This window comes from Pseudoliparis swirei, chromosome 20 (assembly GCF_029220125.1).
Source record: "Pseudoliparis swirei isolate HS2019 ecotype Mariana Trench chromosome 20, NWPU_hadal_v1, whole genome shotgun sequence".
NCBI classification, from domain to species: domain Eukaryota; kingdom Metazoa; phylum Chordata; class Actinopteri; order Perciformes; family Liparidae; genus Pseudoliparis; species Pseudoliparis swirei.
Window position 1 is genome coordinate 4,046,168 of NC_079407.1, and position 15,074 is coordinate 4,061,241.

Below are 15,074 nucleotides of genomic sequence, written 5' to 3' on the forward strand. Positions count from 1 at the left end.
AAATGTTAAACTTGATTTATTTTGCACCTTTTTCACATCAACACAATAATCTCTGAAGAGAAGTGAACGGTGACACACAAAAGATCTCTGAATGATCCTTTTAAACTTGTAATGAAGCCAAATAGGATTGTGGGGAGTCCACGTGTGTGTTGAGTCTGTCCTGTCGCGGCTCCACGCATCATGACGTCACTCTCTCGCCCTCCAGGTGGTGGTGCTGCAGCTGCAGCGAGGCGACCAGGTGTACGTGGAGCTGGTGGCCGGGAGGAAGCTCTGCAGTCACCTGGAGAACAACATCTTCACCGGCTACATGCTGTACCCCGACACCGACGAAGACGAGCACTAAACCTCCAGACTGCTCAAGAAATATGAACAAAAAACTGCTGATTCATGGGGAAAAAAGTGACCCCTCGCATTTGGGATCAGGCGGTGAACTCCTTTTAATAATAATAATAATAATGCATTTGACTTGTAAAGCACTTTTCATTCAAAAATAATCTCAGAGTTCTATTTAGTAGAGCATATAAATAAAGTTTGGATATATTTGAACATGTCATAGAGGACAAAGTTTGATTTTTTTTTTTTTTAGATAATAAAAGTTAATTTGACAGGTGATGTGACTTTAATATTTAGTGTGCATTTCAGCTCGCCACACACACACATTGACATACACACACAAACACACACATTGACATACATATTATAGTCCATTCATGGAAATCAGTGGCGGTGAGAGGCGTGGATATAGATAGATAGATAGATATATACTTTTTTAATCCCCAAGGGGAAATTTGTCGTCACAGTAGCAGCACCAATAAACTAAACACACAAGAATAAAAAATAAAATATATGAGATATGATCTTGGAATAAAAACAGCGAGTCATCCTCGCTGCCAGACTCTGACCTGAGGGTCACACTTTAAACAAGTTCCTTTCATGGAAGCTTATTACGAATAAAGACAAACCTCGGGCGGCCGGTGCATTCCTTCAGTTGAATAAATACGTGACGTAGGAGCTGCACGCTGCACTCTGATTACACATTCCCGTCATTCCTGGGCTCCCACGAGGCAGCAAGAAGCCGCCACTTGAGGCTACTTTGAAGGAATGCTGCACATCTTGGTAAATAACGGCTATTTGTCTTCTCGAGTTGAAACGACGATGATCGATATATCTATTGATTATGCAGCTCCAGCCCGGCGAGGGTGAAGATTATAGCTGGGATTGCGTAACCTTATGAGAGGTTCACTGTTTCCCAAAAATGTGAAAGTCTTCGTGTCTGACCTGTCGCGTAACGCTCTCCCTCACTGGATGTCTGCAGAGGATCAGAGGACTTAAGGAAGTATCAATGACGTCAATAACAGAAACACTTTCATGATGACAGTGTCAGGCCGGGATTCCAATCAGGACTCAAATGCTGAGGCGTCAGTGAGCAGTTTAATAATTCAAACAAAAACTCTCCTAAGAGGTGGAGCCCGTGGAGGCTAAACAAGGTACTAAGAAATAAAAAGCTGGATTATGAAAACTATAACAACAATCGCTCTTTCGAGGTTGGTACTTAGTTTACAAAAAGGCTTGGCGGCTATGAACGTGGCTTTGGTTAACGACCATGAGACGAAACACTTTGGCACAGGACAGAGGGAAGACGCAGACTATAAGCACATGAGGGTAATGGGGAACAGGTGGAAACAATCAGGGATCAAGGGAGACAATCAAACCGGTGACACATGAGGAAGGGCAAGTGACCTGAAACGAGAGGAGAGTTAGACTTCAAAATAAAACAGGAAGTTACGAGACAAAAACCCAAGACAAGACAAGCTTCACCGCGGTGTGACAGACAGTAAACCGGTTTTCATATATTTTTAAAATTGCTGAATGTGCAATATTGAGTTTACAATAATGTGAAATTCTTTTTGAATTGTTTCCCACCCTCGGTTATCTACAACCAGGAGAGCTGAGAAAAGCTACACGAAATTATCATAAATTAGTGGCAGTAATTTTGCTATTACGCTTCTGATAATTCACAGTATATGTACTGTATCTAAAGAACACAGCGACTAACTGTAATTAAAGAATATTTGGTTGGTTTTTTTTACAGAAAAACCACTAAGGAGGTTTCAATTCATCCTGAAGTGATGAATTATATACGACAGATTATATGGGAAATGTTTGAGACCATAGTTGTGGACTAAAAAAATCTAAATATTTCATCATAAATATGCAAAATAAAGTATTCCTAGTTTTACTTCAGTGGAAGTAGAATCACCATCATGTCTCTTTTTCACTACTTAATATATTTAAGCTCAATCTGTGCGTTATATAATGTATAATATAATATATACACATAAAGCAGGTGTCAAATGCATATAATTAAATAAAAACTACATAAAGTGGAAACACGACCGAGGGATCGCATATCATGCAGAAGCTGAAATGTACTTTATTAATTTTACAAATGAAAAGTACATACGGCAAAGGTAAAGAATAAAATAAAATACCAAAAAAAAGTGATATATAAATGAGTTAGCAGAAATACATATACATGTTTACTGATGTGTTTTTAATTTGGTGTTTTAAAATCTTGAATATTTTTTCTCACAGTCGACCGGGAAAAGAAAAAGAAAAGGATTTCTTAAAAACAAAAAGCGGGTCAAACGCGTTCATTGTTTTCATTGTTTACATCGTCGTTGTTGTCGTGCACGAACAAACATCTGGCTGGGTTCTCTGGTTCCGGCTGATCGCTGCAGAACTTAACGAGATGACCGCGGCAGAGGAGCACGATGTTTTCTCGTGGTCGCGAGGGACGATTGTTGTGATATCGACCGGTTTGTTTTCCTCAATATCACGAAGGAATGACACTGAATACCAAACAGATGTTCCACTGCGTGGCCTCTGAGACAATGCAGGCTTGTTGGTGGAGTAAACAGAACGTGTGTGTGTGTGTGTGTGTGTGTGTGTGTGTGTGTGTGTGAGAGTATACATGGGTTTGTCATCTTGAGTGGGATCCCTCTAACTCCTGACTTTCCGCTGTGGGAGTGAAGCCGACTGTAAACGTCTCTCACCTGTGAGGTGCCGCCAAAAAATGTGACTGCAATGCAAATGACACACACACACACACACACACACACACACACACACACACACACACACACACACACACACACATACACACATACACACACACACACACACACACACACACACACACACACACATACACACACACACACACACACACACACACACACACACACACACACACACACACACACACACACATACACTGGGCGAAGGTCGAGGAGAGCCAAGACTTACATGGAGCTATCTGGCTAATATTATGATGACTCTTATTACTCCTGTTCTGCACTTCTTCCTCCTTCCTCGCCTCCTCCTCCCTCTTTCCTTGCCTCCTCCTTCTTCCTTCCTCGCCTCCTCCTCCCTCCTTCCTTGCCTCCTCCTTCTTCCTTCCTCGCCTCCTCCTCCCTCTTTCCTTGCCTCCTCCTTCTTCCTTCCTCACCTCCTCCTTCTTCCTTCCTCGCCTCCTCCTCCCTCCTTCCTTGCCTCCTCCTTCTTCCTTCCTCGCCTCCTCCTCCCTCTTTCCTTGCCTCCTCCTTCTTCCTTCCTCACCTCATCCTTCTTCCTTCCTCGCCTCCTCCTCCCTCCTTCCTTGCCTCCTCCTTCTTCCTTCCTCGCCTCCTCCTCCCTCTTTCCTTGCCTCCTCCTTCTTCCTTCCTCACCTCCTCCTTCTTCCTTCCTCACCTCCTCCTTCTTCCTTCCTCGCCTCCTCCTCCCTCCTTCCTTGCCTCCTCCTTCTTCCTTCCTCACCTCCTCCTCCCTCTTTCCTTGCCTCCTCCTTGTTCCTTCCTCACCTCCTCCTTCTTCCTTCCTCGCCTCCTCCTCCCTCCTTCCTTGCCTCCTTCTTCCTTCCTCGCCTCCTCCTCCCTCTTTCCTTGCCTCCTCCTTCTTCCTTCCTCGCCTCCTCCTCCCTCACCTCCTCCTTCCTTCCTCACCTCCTCCTTCCTCGCCTCCTCCTTCCTCCTTGCTCCTTCCTCACCTCCTCCTCCCTCCTTCCTTGCCTCCTCCTTCTTCCTTCCTCGCCTCCTCCTCCCTCCTTCCTCACCTCCTCCTTCTTCCTTCCTCACCTCCTCCTTCCTCGCCTCCTCCTTCCTCCTTCCTTGCCTCCTCCTTCTTCCTTCCTCCCTCTTTCCTCGCCTCCTCCTTCCTCCTTCCTTGCCTCCTCCTTCTTCCTTCCTCGCCTCCTCCTTCTTCCTTCCTCCTCCTCCTCTTCCTTGCCTCCCTCCTCCTCCCTTCCTTCCTCACCTCCTCCTCTTTCCTTCCTCGCCTCCTCCTCCCTCTTTCCTTGCCTCCTCCTTCTTCCTTCCTCACCTCCTCCTTCTTCCTTCCTCACCTCCTCCTTGTTCCTTCCTCACCTCCTCCTTGTTCCTTCCTCACCTCCTCCTTCTTCCTTCCTCGCCTCCTCCTCCCTCCTTCCTTGCCTCCTCCTTCTTCCTTCCTCCTCCTTGTTCCTTCCTCACCTCCTCCTTCTTCCTTCCTCGCCTCCTCCTCCCTCCTTCCTCACCTCCTCCTTCTTCCTTCCTCACCTCCTCCTTCCTCGCCTCCTCCTTCCTCCTTGCTCCTTCCTCACCTCCTCCTCCCTCCTTCCTTGCCTCCTCCTTCTTCCTTCCTCGCCTCCTCCTCCCTCCTTCCTCACCTCCTCCTTCTTCCTTCCTCACCTCCTCCTTCCTCGCCTCCTCCTTCCTCCTTGCTCCTTCCTCACCTCCTCCTTCCTCGTCTCCTCCTTCCTCGCCTCCTCCTTCCTCACCTTCTACTTCCTCCTTCCTCCTTGCTCCTTCCTCACCTCCTCCTTCCTCCTTCCTCGTCTCCTCCTTCCTCGCCTCCTCCTTCCTCACCTTCTACTTCCTCCTTCCTCGCCCCTTCGTTCCTCGCCTCCTCCTTCCTTGCTTCCTCCTTCTTCCTTCCTCGCCTCCTCCTCCCTCCTTCCTTGCCTCCTCCTTCTTCCTTCCTCACCTCCTCCTCCTTCCTCGCCTCCTCCTTCCTACTTCCTCCTTCCTCGTCTCCTCCTTCCTCGCCTCCTCCTTCCTCGCCTTCTACTTCCTCGCCTCCACCTTCCTCCTTCCTCGTGTCCTCCTTCCTTCCTCCTTCCTCGCCTCTTCGTTCCTCGCCTCTTCCTTCCTCACCTCCTCCTTCTTTCTTCCTCACCTCCTCCTTCTTCCTTCCTCACCTCCTCCTTCTTCCTTCCTCGCCTTCTACTTCCTCCTTCCTCGCCTCCACCTTCCTCCTTCCTCGTGTCCTCCTTCCTTCCTCGCCTCCTCCTCCTTCCTCGCCTCTTCGTTCCTCGCCTCCTCCTTCCTTGCCTCTTCCTTCCTTCCCCCCAATGTGCAACAATGTGGAACCATTGAAGAGTCATTTTTTGACATCGTTCCCTTCCCTATTGTTTCCTCAAGGCCTCATCTCCTATTCTCTCTCTCTCTCTCTCTCTCTCTCTCTCTCTCTCTCTCTCTCTCTCTCTCTCTCAGAACGGGGAGGGATGTGGTGAAAGCATTCGGAGCATTCCGACCCGACAGAACCAACGCCGCCCGGCTGCCGTCTCGGCTCTACCCTAATAAGGCTGGACTTTTTAACTAGAAGCGATGCAGACAGACGAGGAAGCGGGAGCCGCTGAAAGGCCGTGCCCTTTTAAGGATGAAGTTTCCTTCCCTTTTTTCCTCTTCCTCCTTCCTATTCCTCCCTCTCCCTCCCTCTCTCTCTCTCTCTCTCTCTCTCTCTCTCCCTCTCGCTCTAGGTAGACGAGTGAAGTCATCTTTCCTCATCTGTTCCTTTTTGAGGGAGGTTCTTGCGCCGCATATACAAACACTCAGTCAAGCATCCGCACTCGAGCCTGTAGCCAGCAGAGAACTGACCTATTCCTTCACACAGTGAGTATACTTCTATTTGCTTTTATTTTACTCCTCCATGGAAAGGATGAAGCTCCCCAGACTGTTTTTTGGGTACATTTAGTCGGGCATCGCTCTGTAGACCTCTCAGTCAAGAGCTTTGAGGCCCTCCTATACAAATATTAACTACGCACTTGTTCTTTATCTTGTGTTTGAACTCGTCATTTCAAAATAAGAGCACTGTAAGCATCCAAATGTCCAAGGAGAATACTTTTATTTTACTCCTCCATGTTTAGGATGAAGCTCCCCAAACTGTGTTTTGGGTATTTCGTCAGGCATCGCTTTGTAGACCTCTCAGTCAAGAGTTTTGAGGCCTAAAAAAATAAAAAATACGCATATATTACTTTATCTTCTGTGTTTGAATTTGTCATTTAAAAATAAGAACACTGTAAGCATCCAAATATCCAAGGAGAATACTTTTATTTTACTCCTCCATGTAAAGGATGAAGCTCCCTAAACTGTTTTTTGGGTACATTTAGTCGGGCATCGCTCTGTAGACCTCTGAGTCAAGAGCTTTGAGGCCCTCCTATACAAATATTAACTACACACTTGTTCTTTATCTTGTGTTTGAATTCGTCATTTCAAAATAAGAGCACTGTAAGCATCCAAATGTCCAAGGAGAATACTTTTATTTTGCTCCTCTATGTTTAGGATGAAGCTCCCTAAACTGTTTTTGGGGTACATTTAGTCGGGCATCGCTTTGGAGACCTCTCAGTACAAGAGTTCTGAGGCCTTCCTATAACTTCCTCTAAAAAATTTAAAAATATATATCTTACTTTATCTTCTGAGTTTGAATTTAGAAGTTGTGGTAATTTCAAAATAAGAGCAATGTAAGCATCCACATGTCCCAGTAGAGGTCCGTATGCAAATACACCTTTAGGGGTGCATCGAGCTAAATTGAAATAATATTTATCACAGATGTGTGTATATCATATCTAACTTTGGAGTTTACTCAAATGTTTCTGATTATTATATGAGTGTCATAGATTTAGTTTGAGTTACCGTCACATTCAGTCCGCTGTGGGTGCTGGTCTCCGTGAGAAGATTATTCACTTGTTCAGTTTTATAACAATAATCTGTTTAAAAACGCTGTTTTTTTACATGCAGTCTGATTATTTCCACTATAATCTAATTATATTTTTTAATCTCATTGAAATGACCCTCCTTCATATGAGTCAGGTGTTCAACGGGTTATATTGTCCATGTGACGTGAGAGGAAAGCCAGACAGCGTGGCATATCTCTATCAGTGTTCATACTTATATTTGCATTCGCGGATAATAAACTGCCATACATGGGGTTTTTTTCTGACGTCTGTGAATTCACAAGACACGATGAAGGGTAACAACACTCCTAAAAACGAGCACAGACTAGCACTAGGGTCCGGCCTCGTGACACATGGGTATAATTAAGAAATTAATCACATAATAAGTAAATTATCGACCACAAAGGAGATAAAATATAGGTCGAATGACAGGATGGGACGAATCTGTACTGACGTATGCATGACAATGTGCTGCATGGATGAACAAATACTAAGTTAAGAAAGAAAAGGCATGTATGATGTCAATAAAGGACAATAATGGGACACACCTGGGCCAGGTATCCCTGATTACTCTCAATCAGGTCTGCACACCTGGAGACGGAAAGCACCACAAACACACACACTCTCTGTTCAACACATTTATATATATATATATTTTTAAATATATATATTAATATATTTATATTTATATATATGTTTAGAAATATTTATATATATATTTATATATATATGTATATATTTATATATATTGTTTTATATATATGTATTTATATATATATTTATACATATTTATATATATATATATCTTTATAAATATATTTATATATACATATATTTATTTATATATATGTATATATATATTATATATATATATATATATATATGTATATATATATATATGGGATTGAAAAAACGTGGGCAATATCTACAAGAATTTGACGACTGCAGAGTGAGTACAAAACCAATTAAATTCATCATCTCAGACGCACAGCAGCGATGAAGTTTGTCAGAAGGAGAATCAGAACCATGATGGGTCCTGGCAGCAGCTTCTAGGAGAAAATGTTCTCGACTTCTCGTAAAGAAAAAAAATCTGAGCAAAGCGGCGGATTCTGTGCGGCCGACACGAAACCACAACGTTGGAACAAAGGAGGATGGAGTTACTGAGAGAGAGAGAGAGAGAGAGAGAACCTGAAGACGCCTTTTAGCTGTTTTAGAACAGATGCAATTATTACACTGACGGTTAATAAGTCCCGGACAGTTTATACGTGCCGAGTCATTACGTGGCGGTTAACCAGTTAACCACGGAGGAGGCGAGGCCGCATGACGCCATGTCCTCTCAAGCTGTTGCCACCATGGAGGAACAAGGCAGGACACATCTGAGGGGATGAAGTCATGTGCGTGGGAGGACTTTAGGACTTTGAAAAGAGTCATGACAGACTTACCTTTCCTTTTCTTTCTTTTTTCATCAGGTCATTACTTTTATTTAATTGCTCAATCACTTACTTTTAAACCTTGTGAATGTTCCTTGGAAACATCTGATGATCTCCCTTGCCTCTAATAGATATAATGACTTGTTGGAAATTGTAGAATTGTTCACAAAAGGCTTCAGTAGTTCACTTTCTTTTCTTTTTTTTAAGGAGAAAGTGGTCATTGTGTAGTTCAGGGTTCTTAAATGAATAATTTTAGGCCTTCGGTTCTTCTAGGAACCCTTTGATGTGCGCGAGGACTCGCTCACCTTTAAATAAAGTTCCTCCAGAAGCTGTGAGCTGAAGAAAAGTGTGGGAACCCACTGCGGGGGTCAGAGGTCAAAGGTTTACTTGGAGAACCTTCATGCTAGTTTGATTAATATAATCATATTTAAAGGCACTTTTAGTTTTTTTGATGTCATTAAAACTACAATATTCACACTAGACAATTTTGTTTCTCTCCATTAGGAATCTTTTCTAATCTTTTTAAAAGAGCACTTTTTTTTTTTTATCCAGTCTTTTTTTTAAATTCACAGCACTAAAGTTTATTGTTAGCAGTACGAGATGCAGGGACATATTTTCAGGGACATATTTTCTGATAAGTGATACGCTGTTTACAGAAATCATGCGAGCAGCTGCCTTTAAAAAAAATTATATATATATATTATGAAGAAACAGCCAGACGGCACGGGAGCTTGTCTGGCAGATAATTCCGAGTTATTGGATCTGGGCCGCATCCCAAGGACAACAACGAGGTCCCTGGATTCACATAAATACCAGAAATGGAGACCAGACCCTGACGGACTTACTTAACCTCCCGTTTAACATATCATGTGACGCTTGTCATGCAGGTCGAATGCTGGACGTCCTCACGAGGAGGCAGCGAGTTCATGCCTCTCCTTCTCTCCCCACAAAGAGCGAGATGTGTGCGATTTCAATCGTGTGCCACCGAGTAGTTTATGAGGCGAAGAGAAGGCCAATGGAAAAACATCACGCCGCGATAATGATTACACTGTGACGTATGTCGGTGGGAATAAATAGCGTGTGTGAGTGTGTGTGTGTGTGTCCAAGTAAGAATGAAACACAGACTTAAGATGAAATCTGAAAATCTGAACTTGTGGTTATATGCAAGTGAGCGTGATGCCCGAGATGTGTGTGTGCGTGTGTGTGTGTGTGTGTGTGTGTTTGGGTTCCTGTGGCCTGGAAAAGCACCGCAGGGCATGCAAGGAATATGTTGGTGAAACTCTGGGCAGGAATCCATTAAGGGCTTTATTTAGCATTACCACAAGGGCATTAATACTCCACCCTTATTAAATTCATGCGTTCAAAAGTGGTGCTTTTACTGACTGAAAGGAAATCGAAATCTCGTTAAATAGTTTCCGGTTGCAGACGTTTAAGTGAAAAAGCTCTAGTAGCTTTAGTGTATTCTCCGTTAGCTGATTAGAGGAAGCTAGCGGCTACCAGGTGAACACGTTGGAGCATGTAGCAGCCAAATAGATGAGCTGATAACACATGATGTTGGAACGGTATTCAGCCTCGATTGTTTGAAGAAGAGGTCGACGAAGGAACTGAGATGACTTCTGCCAGTGGGAAGTTAATGAGTTTGTTGTTTTGGTCGTCGCCATCTTGGTTTCTTTTTTGTCAACCAGAAGCGCGACGAGAGGGAGATGCTAGGAACAACCGAAATGCTAAACATTACATTTTCACGCGATCAGAAAAGGTACGGCGAACTTTCGGGAGCTGATAACACATGAGGAAAGGAATTTAAAATGTTAAAAGCTGGAAGATGACAATGACGACATCTTTTCTGTGCGCAGCGCCCCCTGCTGGCTATAAGGAAGAATGCAAGTTCCAGGCACTTGCACACTTTGCAGAGCCCGACGTGTTCACCGGTTGAACGCAATTCAAAATACATTATTAAGTTCGAGAATATAGGCAACTTCATGCTGTATCAATGTTAAAGGTGAGCATATGCCAACATTGTGATTGATCTAGTTTTAAGGATTCATTCGCATGCCCTCGGATCAGATGAAGAATGGTATGAAGAGGAGGAAGGGAGCGACGGAGGGAAATATTAAGGAGGAAAATAACTTCTATGTTGGCTCAAGTTTGTATTTTCTCAGTATTATGAGCCAAATTTAATAATAAAAAACATAGAAAGACTTGAGTCACTCCGGTCTTGGCCCGTCTTGACATTCTGAATACTTTCCGGCCAACTGGAAACAATCCTGTGACCAAGTGTTGCCAATTGTTCATGAGCTAAATTGTATTGTTGCCCTCGGTGACCACATTTCCCGTCCTATTCCAGAGACGACCGACGTCCTCCAGTCAACCCGTGGGTTTTAACCTTTTAAAAAAAAAATTTTTTTTTTACATTTTAACTTTGAACCTCCCCAGGAACAGGAAGTTGAAACGACCTGACATCAAGATGGCAACAAAGGTTGGACTGGTGCAGACGGCACGTTGATATTGGAGGGTTTTTTTGCACTTGGCTGTCGGCCCAAAGGCAATACAGAAGCATAATGATGTGTAAAAGGAAAACGCTACGCAAATGCTGATTTATAGAGCTCCCATTGTACACAACTCGGCCTCGGACAAAGGTCCGGATGAGGCCGACTGGTGTTGCTTTGGGAGACGACAACGCTGTTTAATGCCACTGTTCTGGGACGAGGGTTCAAGTGAAATGCTCAGCATACGCTTGTATTCACGCTTTTGACTTGCATGTCCTCAATTGTACTATTAGGCATTATGTAAGGAGTATCTAGGTGTGTTTGTAAGTAAATATGGCTTTTAATCTAGATTTTTGTTTTGCACTGCGATGCATGTTGGTGCATTCAGGCTCCATCCAAATGTCACGGGAATGTGAATGTTCGATGTTTGTATCACAAGTAAACTGTAAGTTTCATCAAATCTATATGTTGTCGTAAGTATACTCTCGAGATGTCAGATAAGGACGATTCCAGCTGTGGATCACTACATTTGCTGAGCGCTACTTTATCCAGAGATGATTAGTCTCCTGTTGATTTCCTCTCATGGGCCTTCCTCCGTCTCTCTCAGGGAGTCGGCATGGCGAACAAAGGTCCCACCTTCGGCATGAGCCGGCACGTTCAGGATAAGATCGACAGCAAGTACGACGCCGAGCTGGAGCTGGTGTTGGTGGAGTGGATCATCCGTCAGTGCGGCGCCGGCGTGTCAAAGCCAGAGGTCGGAAAGATGGGCTTCCAGGCCTGGCTGAAAGACGGATGTGTGAGTGCAACGCCCATGTTTAATCAATTATTATTTTAATTTTTTTCAGACGCTATATAAAAAAAGATGGGGTCAAAATGCATCTTTATGTTCACGAATCAGCCCCTGAATTCAGACGAATAAACAATATAGCAAATATGAATCATCTATCTTATATTTTATGTTCTATAATTGGTTTGAATTGCATAACACTGACATTTAAATGTGCACTTTTTTGCAATGACATGTCATTAGCGGTTTAAAAAAAACGTTATAAAATATCATATTCAATAAATATACAGGAACCGTGGACTTATGGAAGTTTTTGTTTAATAAAAGCATCCTCACATCAACTTTTTATAGGAAAAAAGAAATAAACATATCCAAATATATCTTTTTTCTTTAAAAGCGATCTGCTTAGGTTGATTTTTTTCAGAATACACAAATTAAGTCTGGTCAAAATAAGGATTTAAACAAAAAAGGAGCAAATCTTTTCGTTAAAAAGGAAGAAAAAAAACATTTCACTCAAACTGTGGAGTCTAAATATCTCCTTTTTATGCCATTATATAAGAAAACTGAATTACAGGGAACAATAAATATAAATACAATTTGGAATGGCTGTATGTAACTTTTGCAAAAAATATCAAACTTATTTCTTTTAAAATACAAATAAAGACAAAAAGAAGCTGAAACTGAAGTTTAATGCAAAGCGAACCTCAAATGAAGCCTGTTTTATGAGTTAATTCGATGTTTATAAAATCCACGTTTGAATGTTTCTCTCCTTCCTCGCCAGGTCCTGAGTGAACTGATCAACAGTCTGTTCACCGCCGAGAAGCCGGTGAAGAAGATCCAGAGCTCCACCGCCGCCTTCAAGCAGATGGAGCAGATCTCCCAGTTCCTCAACGCCTCGGAGAAGTACGGCGTCACCAAGACCGACATGTTCCAGACCGTGGACCTCTGGGAAGGTGAGGGAGGGGTTCAAGGTCCTCGCTCCTCTGTCGGAGGAATCGGTGGATATGTCCAAGCGCGTATGGCAAGATCATAATCTATTCTGTGTGTGTGTGTGTGTGTGTGGGCAGGTAAGGATCTGGCGGCGGTGCAGAGGACCATCTCCGCTCTGGGCAGCTTGGCTTTCACGAAGGACGAAGGCACATACAACGGAGACCCCAACTGGTTCTTCAAGTGAGTCCAATGTCCCCCATTCATCTCCTCCCATCGCGGATAAGTGACAGTTTTTAGGGTTTATGTATTTAGTGAAGTTTATATATGGAAAGTTAAACCATCTATCTGGGATATTTACCTAAAACATGGACAAAAAGAGACTTTATAGAGATTTAAAAGGTGTTCTTCTGGTGGCTGTCAGAAAAAAGTCAAATTAATAGAAATGAGTATAAAGTCAAACACTTTTTTTTTCAACATTACAATTTTTGCCTTTTTGATTTTGACTCAGCAGGAAATGGTTATCATATAAAGTTCTACTCTGAATACATGGATGGACTTTTACAATATGGAGAAGATAATCTGGAAGTTTTTGGCATATTGAGAAAAATGGGGCCTCATAGACCAGATTTTATATTCATAAATCAATGAATGTGCAATAGAGAATAGATCAATCCCCAGTTATACATTGTTTTCTTTTAGTTTCTTTGTTTCACTCTGTCTCTTTGTTGTTGTTACCTTCGCATTGAAAATGCCAGAAGGTTATGTTTTGATCGGCGTGTATTTATTTATTTATTTGTATGCGTGTTATTCGCAAAACTCAAAAAGTATTGAACCGAATCGCATGAAATTTGGTGGGATGATTGTTTATTATCCGGGGACCAGTTGATTAGATTTTGGGATCGATCGGGTCAAAGGTCAAGGTCATGGAAAGGTCAAAATCTTTTTTTTACCATAGCACGATACATTTTTGTCCAATTGGCATGCAACTAATGCCAAAATGTTCATAATTCAATGCCCAATCTTGTGATATGCGAAGGTATGCACTCTACCGAGTGCCCGTTCTAGTTTATCCTATGTTTTACACTTCTAACTAAAATGAGCATCATCTAAAAAATCTGCACATGCGATATCAATTATCCAAAAAAGACATGATCTGTGAATGTGTAATTGATGCCTGCTTTTAATAATAAAAAGATTTATTTTAAATAAATAAATGCTGTGTTGCAGGAAATCCCAGGAGAACAAGCGGGACTTCAGCGAAGACCAGCTGAAGGCGGGAAAAAATGTGATTGGTCTACAGATGGGGTCAAATAAGGGCGCCTCCCAGGAGGGCATGAGCTACGGGAGGTCCCGACAGATCCTGTAAAGAAGAACCCCACTGAGCCCCAAAAGATCCCCGAAACCTCTTCAGCCCCCTTAAAGCCTCCATAGTGCCTGTAAGTGCCCCCCCCCCCAGTCTTATCACTTGCCCCTCTATGTTTACACTTGCACTGGTGCTGATCATGCGTTGTCCTTCCCACATGCAGAAAGGACCAGTACAACGGTTGTAGTCTTAACAAACAGGGGGGGGGGGGGGGGTCTAAAGTAACCATGACGATGACAATCAGCCATAACTGACCACGGTCTCAGATTATTTTGTATTTTTTTTGTAATATTCGCTCTGGATTCCGACACAAGCATTCACCTGTTTCCGTAACTTACAGAAGAGATGTTCTTTAGAGTGGTGACCCCACCTGACCCCACCATGACACACCGACATTTACAATACTCCTCTTTATTTTGCGTTTCCTGTCCACCACGCACCACCATGCTTCCCCTGCTGTATCAGTGCCAATACTTTTGTACATTGTCTTATTAAATAACGACTTTGAAATACATTTCTGAATGGACTTTGTGGGTTTTTTCGGTTATTCAGTTGGACTTTTTATGGGGGAAATTAAGAAACATTCAGCGGATTTATCTTTTACTCCCATTAAGTCAGAAGAAAAGTCTATTTATATATATATTCATTAATATATATATATACTCTAATATATATAAATACATATATACTATTTTTATATATACACATTTAAATACATATACATATGTACTATTTTTATATATACACATTAATATTAATATATAAAGTTCATTGGAGCATTTGTTTAGTATGAGACGGTATTGATGATGTCATTACTCTGGTTCATGACACAAATGACGCAAATCTGACAACTTGCCCGTTAACTTCAGCTAATTGGCGACGGTCGGCACGCTAAGAGGCCAAGATGGTGACTTGTCAACTTTTAAAGCTTAGCCTCAGGCTAAAGCATTATCAGATGGCCATTTCATTAATTAATATGCTGGCGATAACATTTAGCTTCAGTAAAGGAGCTGCTTAGCTCGGCTGTGTCATATAAGTCTCGTTTAAAAAAACCGTACATTTGACGCTAAAAAGTGTCTCATCCCAC

At 42.7% G+C, this 15,074-nt stretch overlaps 2 protein-coding genes across 3 annotated transcripts in view; both read left to right on the forward strand.

Moving 5' to 3' along the window:
* Positions 1-591, forward strand: part of cbln18 (cerebellin 18) — a 4,240-nt gene extending 3,649 nt beyond the window's left edge. Inside the window, exon 6 of the mRNA XM_056441194.1 lies at positions 206-591. Within this exon, the coding sequence (XP_056297169.1) occupies positions 206-343 (138 nt within the window). The 3' untranslated portion in view covers positions 344-591. The remainder of the gene's footprint in view (positions 1-205) is intronic.
* A 5,230-nt stretch (positions 592-5,821) lies between these two features.
* On the forward strand, positions 5,822-14,501 carry tagln (transgelin). Of its 2 annotated transcripts, XM_056441631.1 has the most exons (6): positions 5,912-5,930; positions 10,855-10,897; positions 11,515-11,703; positions 12,476-12,647; positions 12,762-12,864; positions 13,852-14,501. In XM_056441631.1, exons 2-6 carry the CDS (start codon positions 10,886-10,888, stop codon positions 13,988-13,990), a joined length of 615 nt encoding a protein of 204 aa, XP_056297606.1. In that variant the 5' UTR covers positions 5,912-5,930; positions 10,855-10,885; the 3' UTR covers positions 13,991-14,501. The 2 variants fall into 2 exon arrangements, with proteins under 2 accessions (XP_056297608.1, XP_056297606.1); XM_056441633.1 differs by lacking the exon at positions 10,855-10,897 and having other exon boundaries at positions 5,822-5,930.
* The last annotated feature ends 573 nt before the right edge of the window (positions 14,502-15,074 follow it).

Excerpts from the sequence above, each read along its gene's own strand:
- tagln (XM_056441631.1), top strand. Across the intron at positions 12,648-12,761 it reads GACCGTGGACCTCTGGGAAG|GTAAGGATCTGGCGGCGGTG; the intron begins GTGAGGGAGGGG and ends GTGTGTGGGCAG. Across the intron at positions 12,865-13,851 it reads GACCCCAACTGGTTCTTCAA|GAAATCCCAGGAGAACAAGC; the intron begins GTGAGTCCAATG and ends GCTGTGTTGCAG.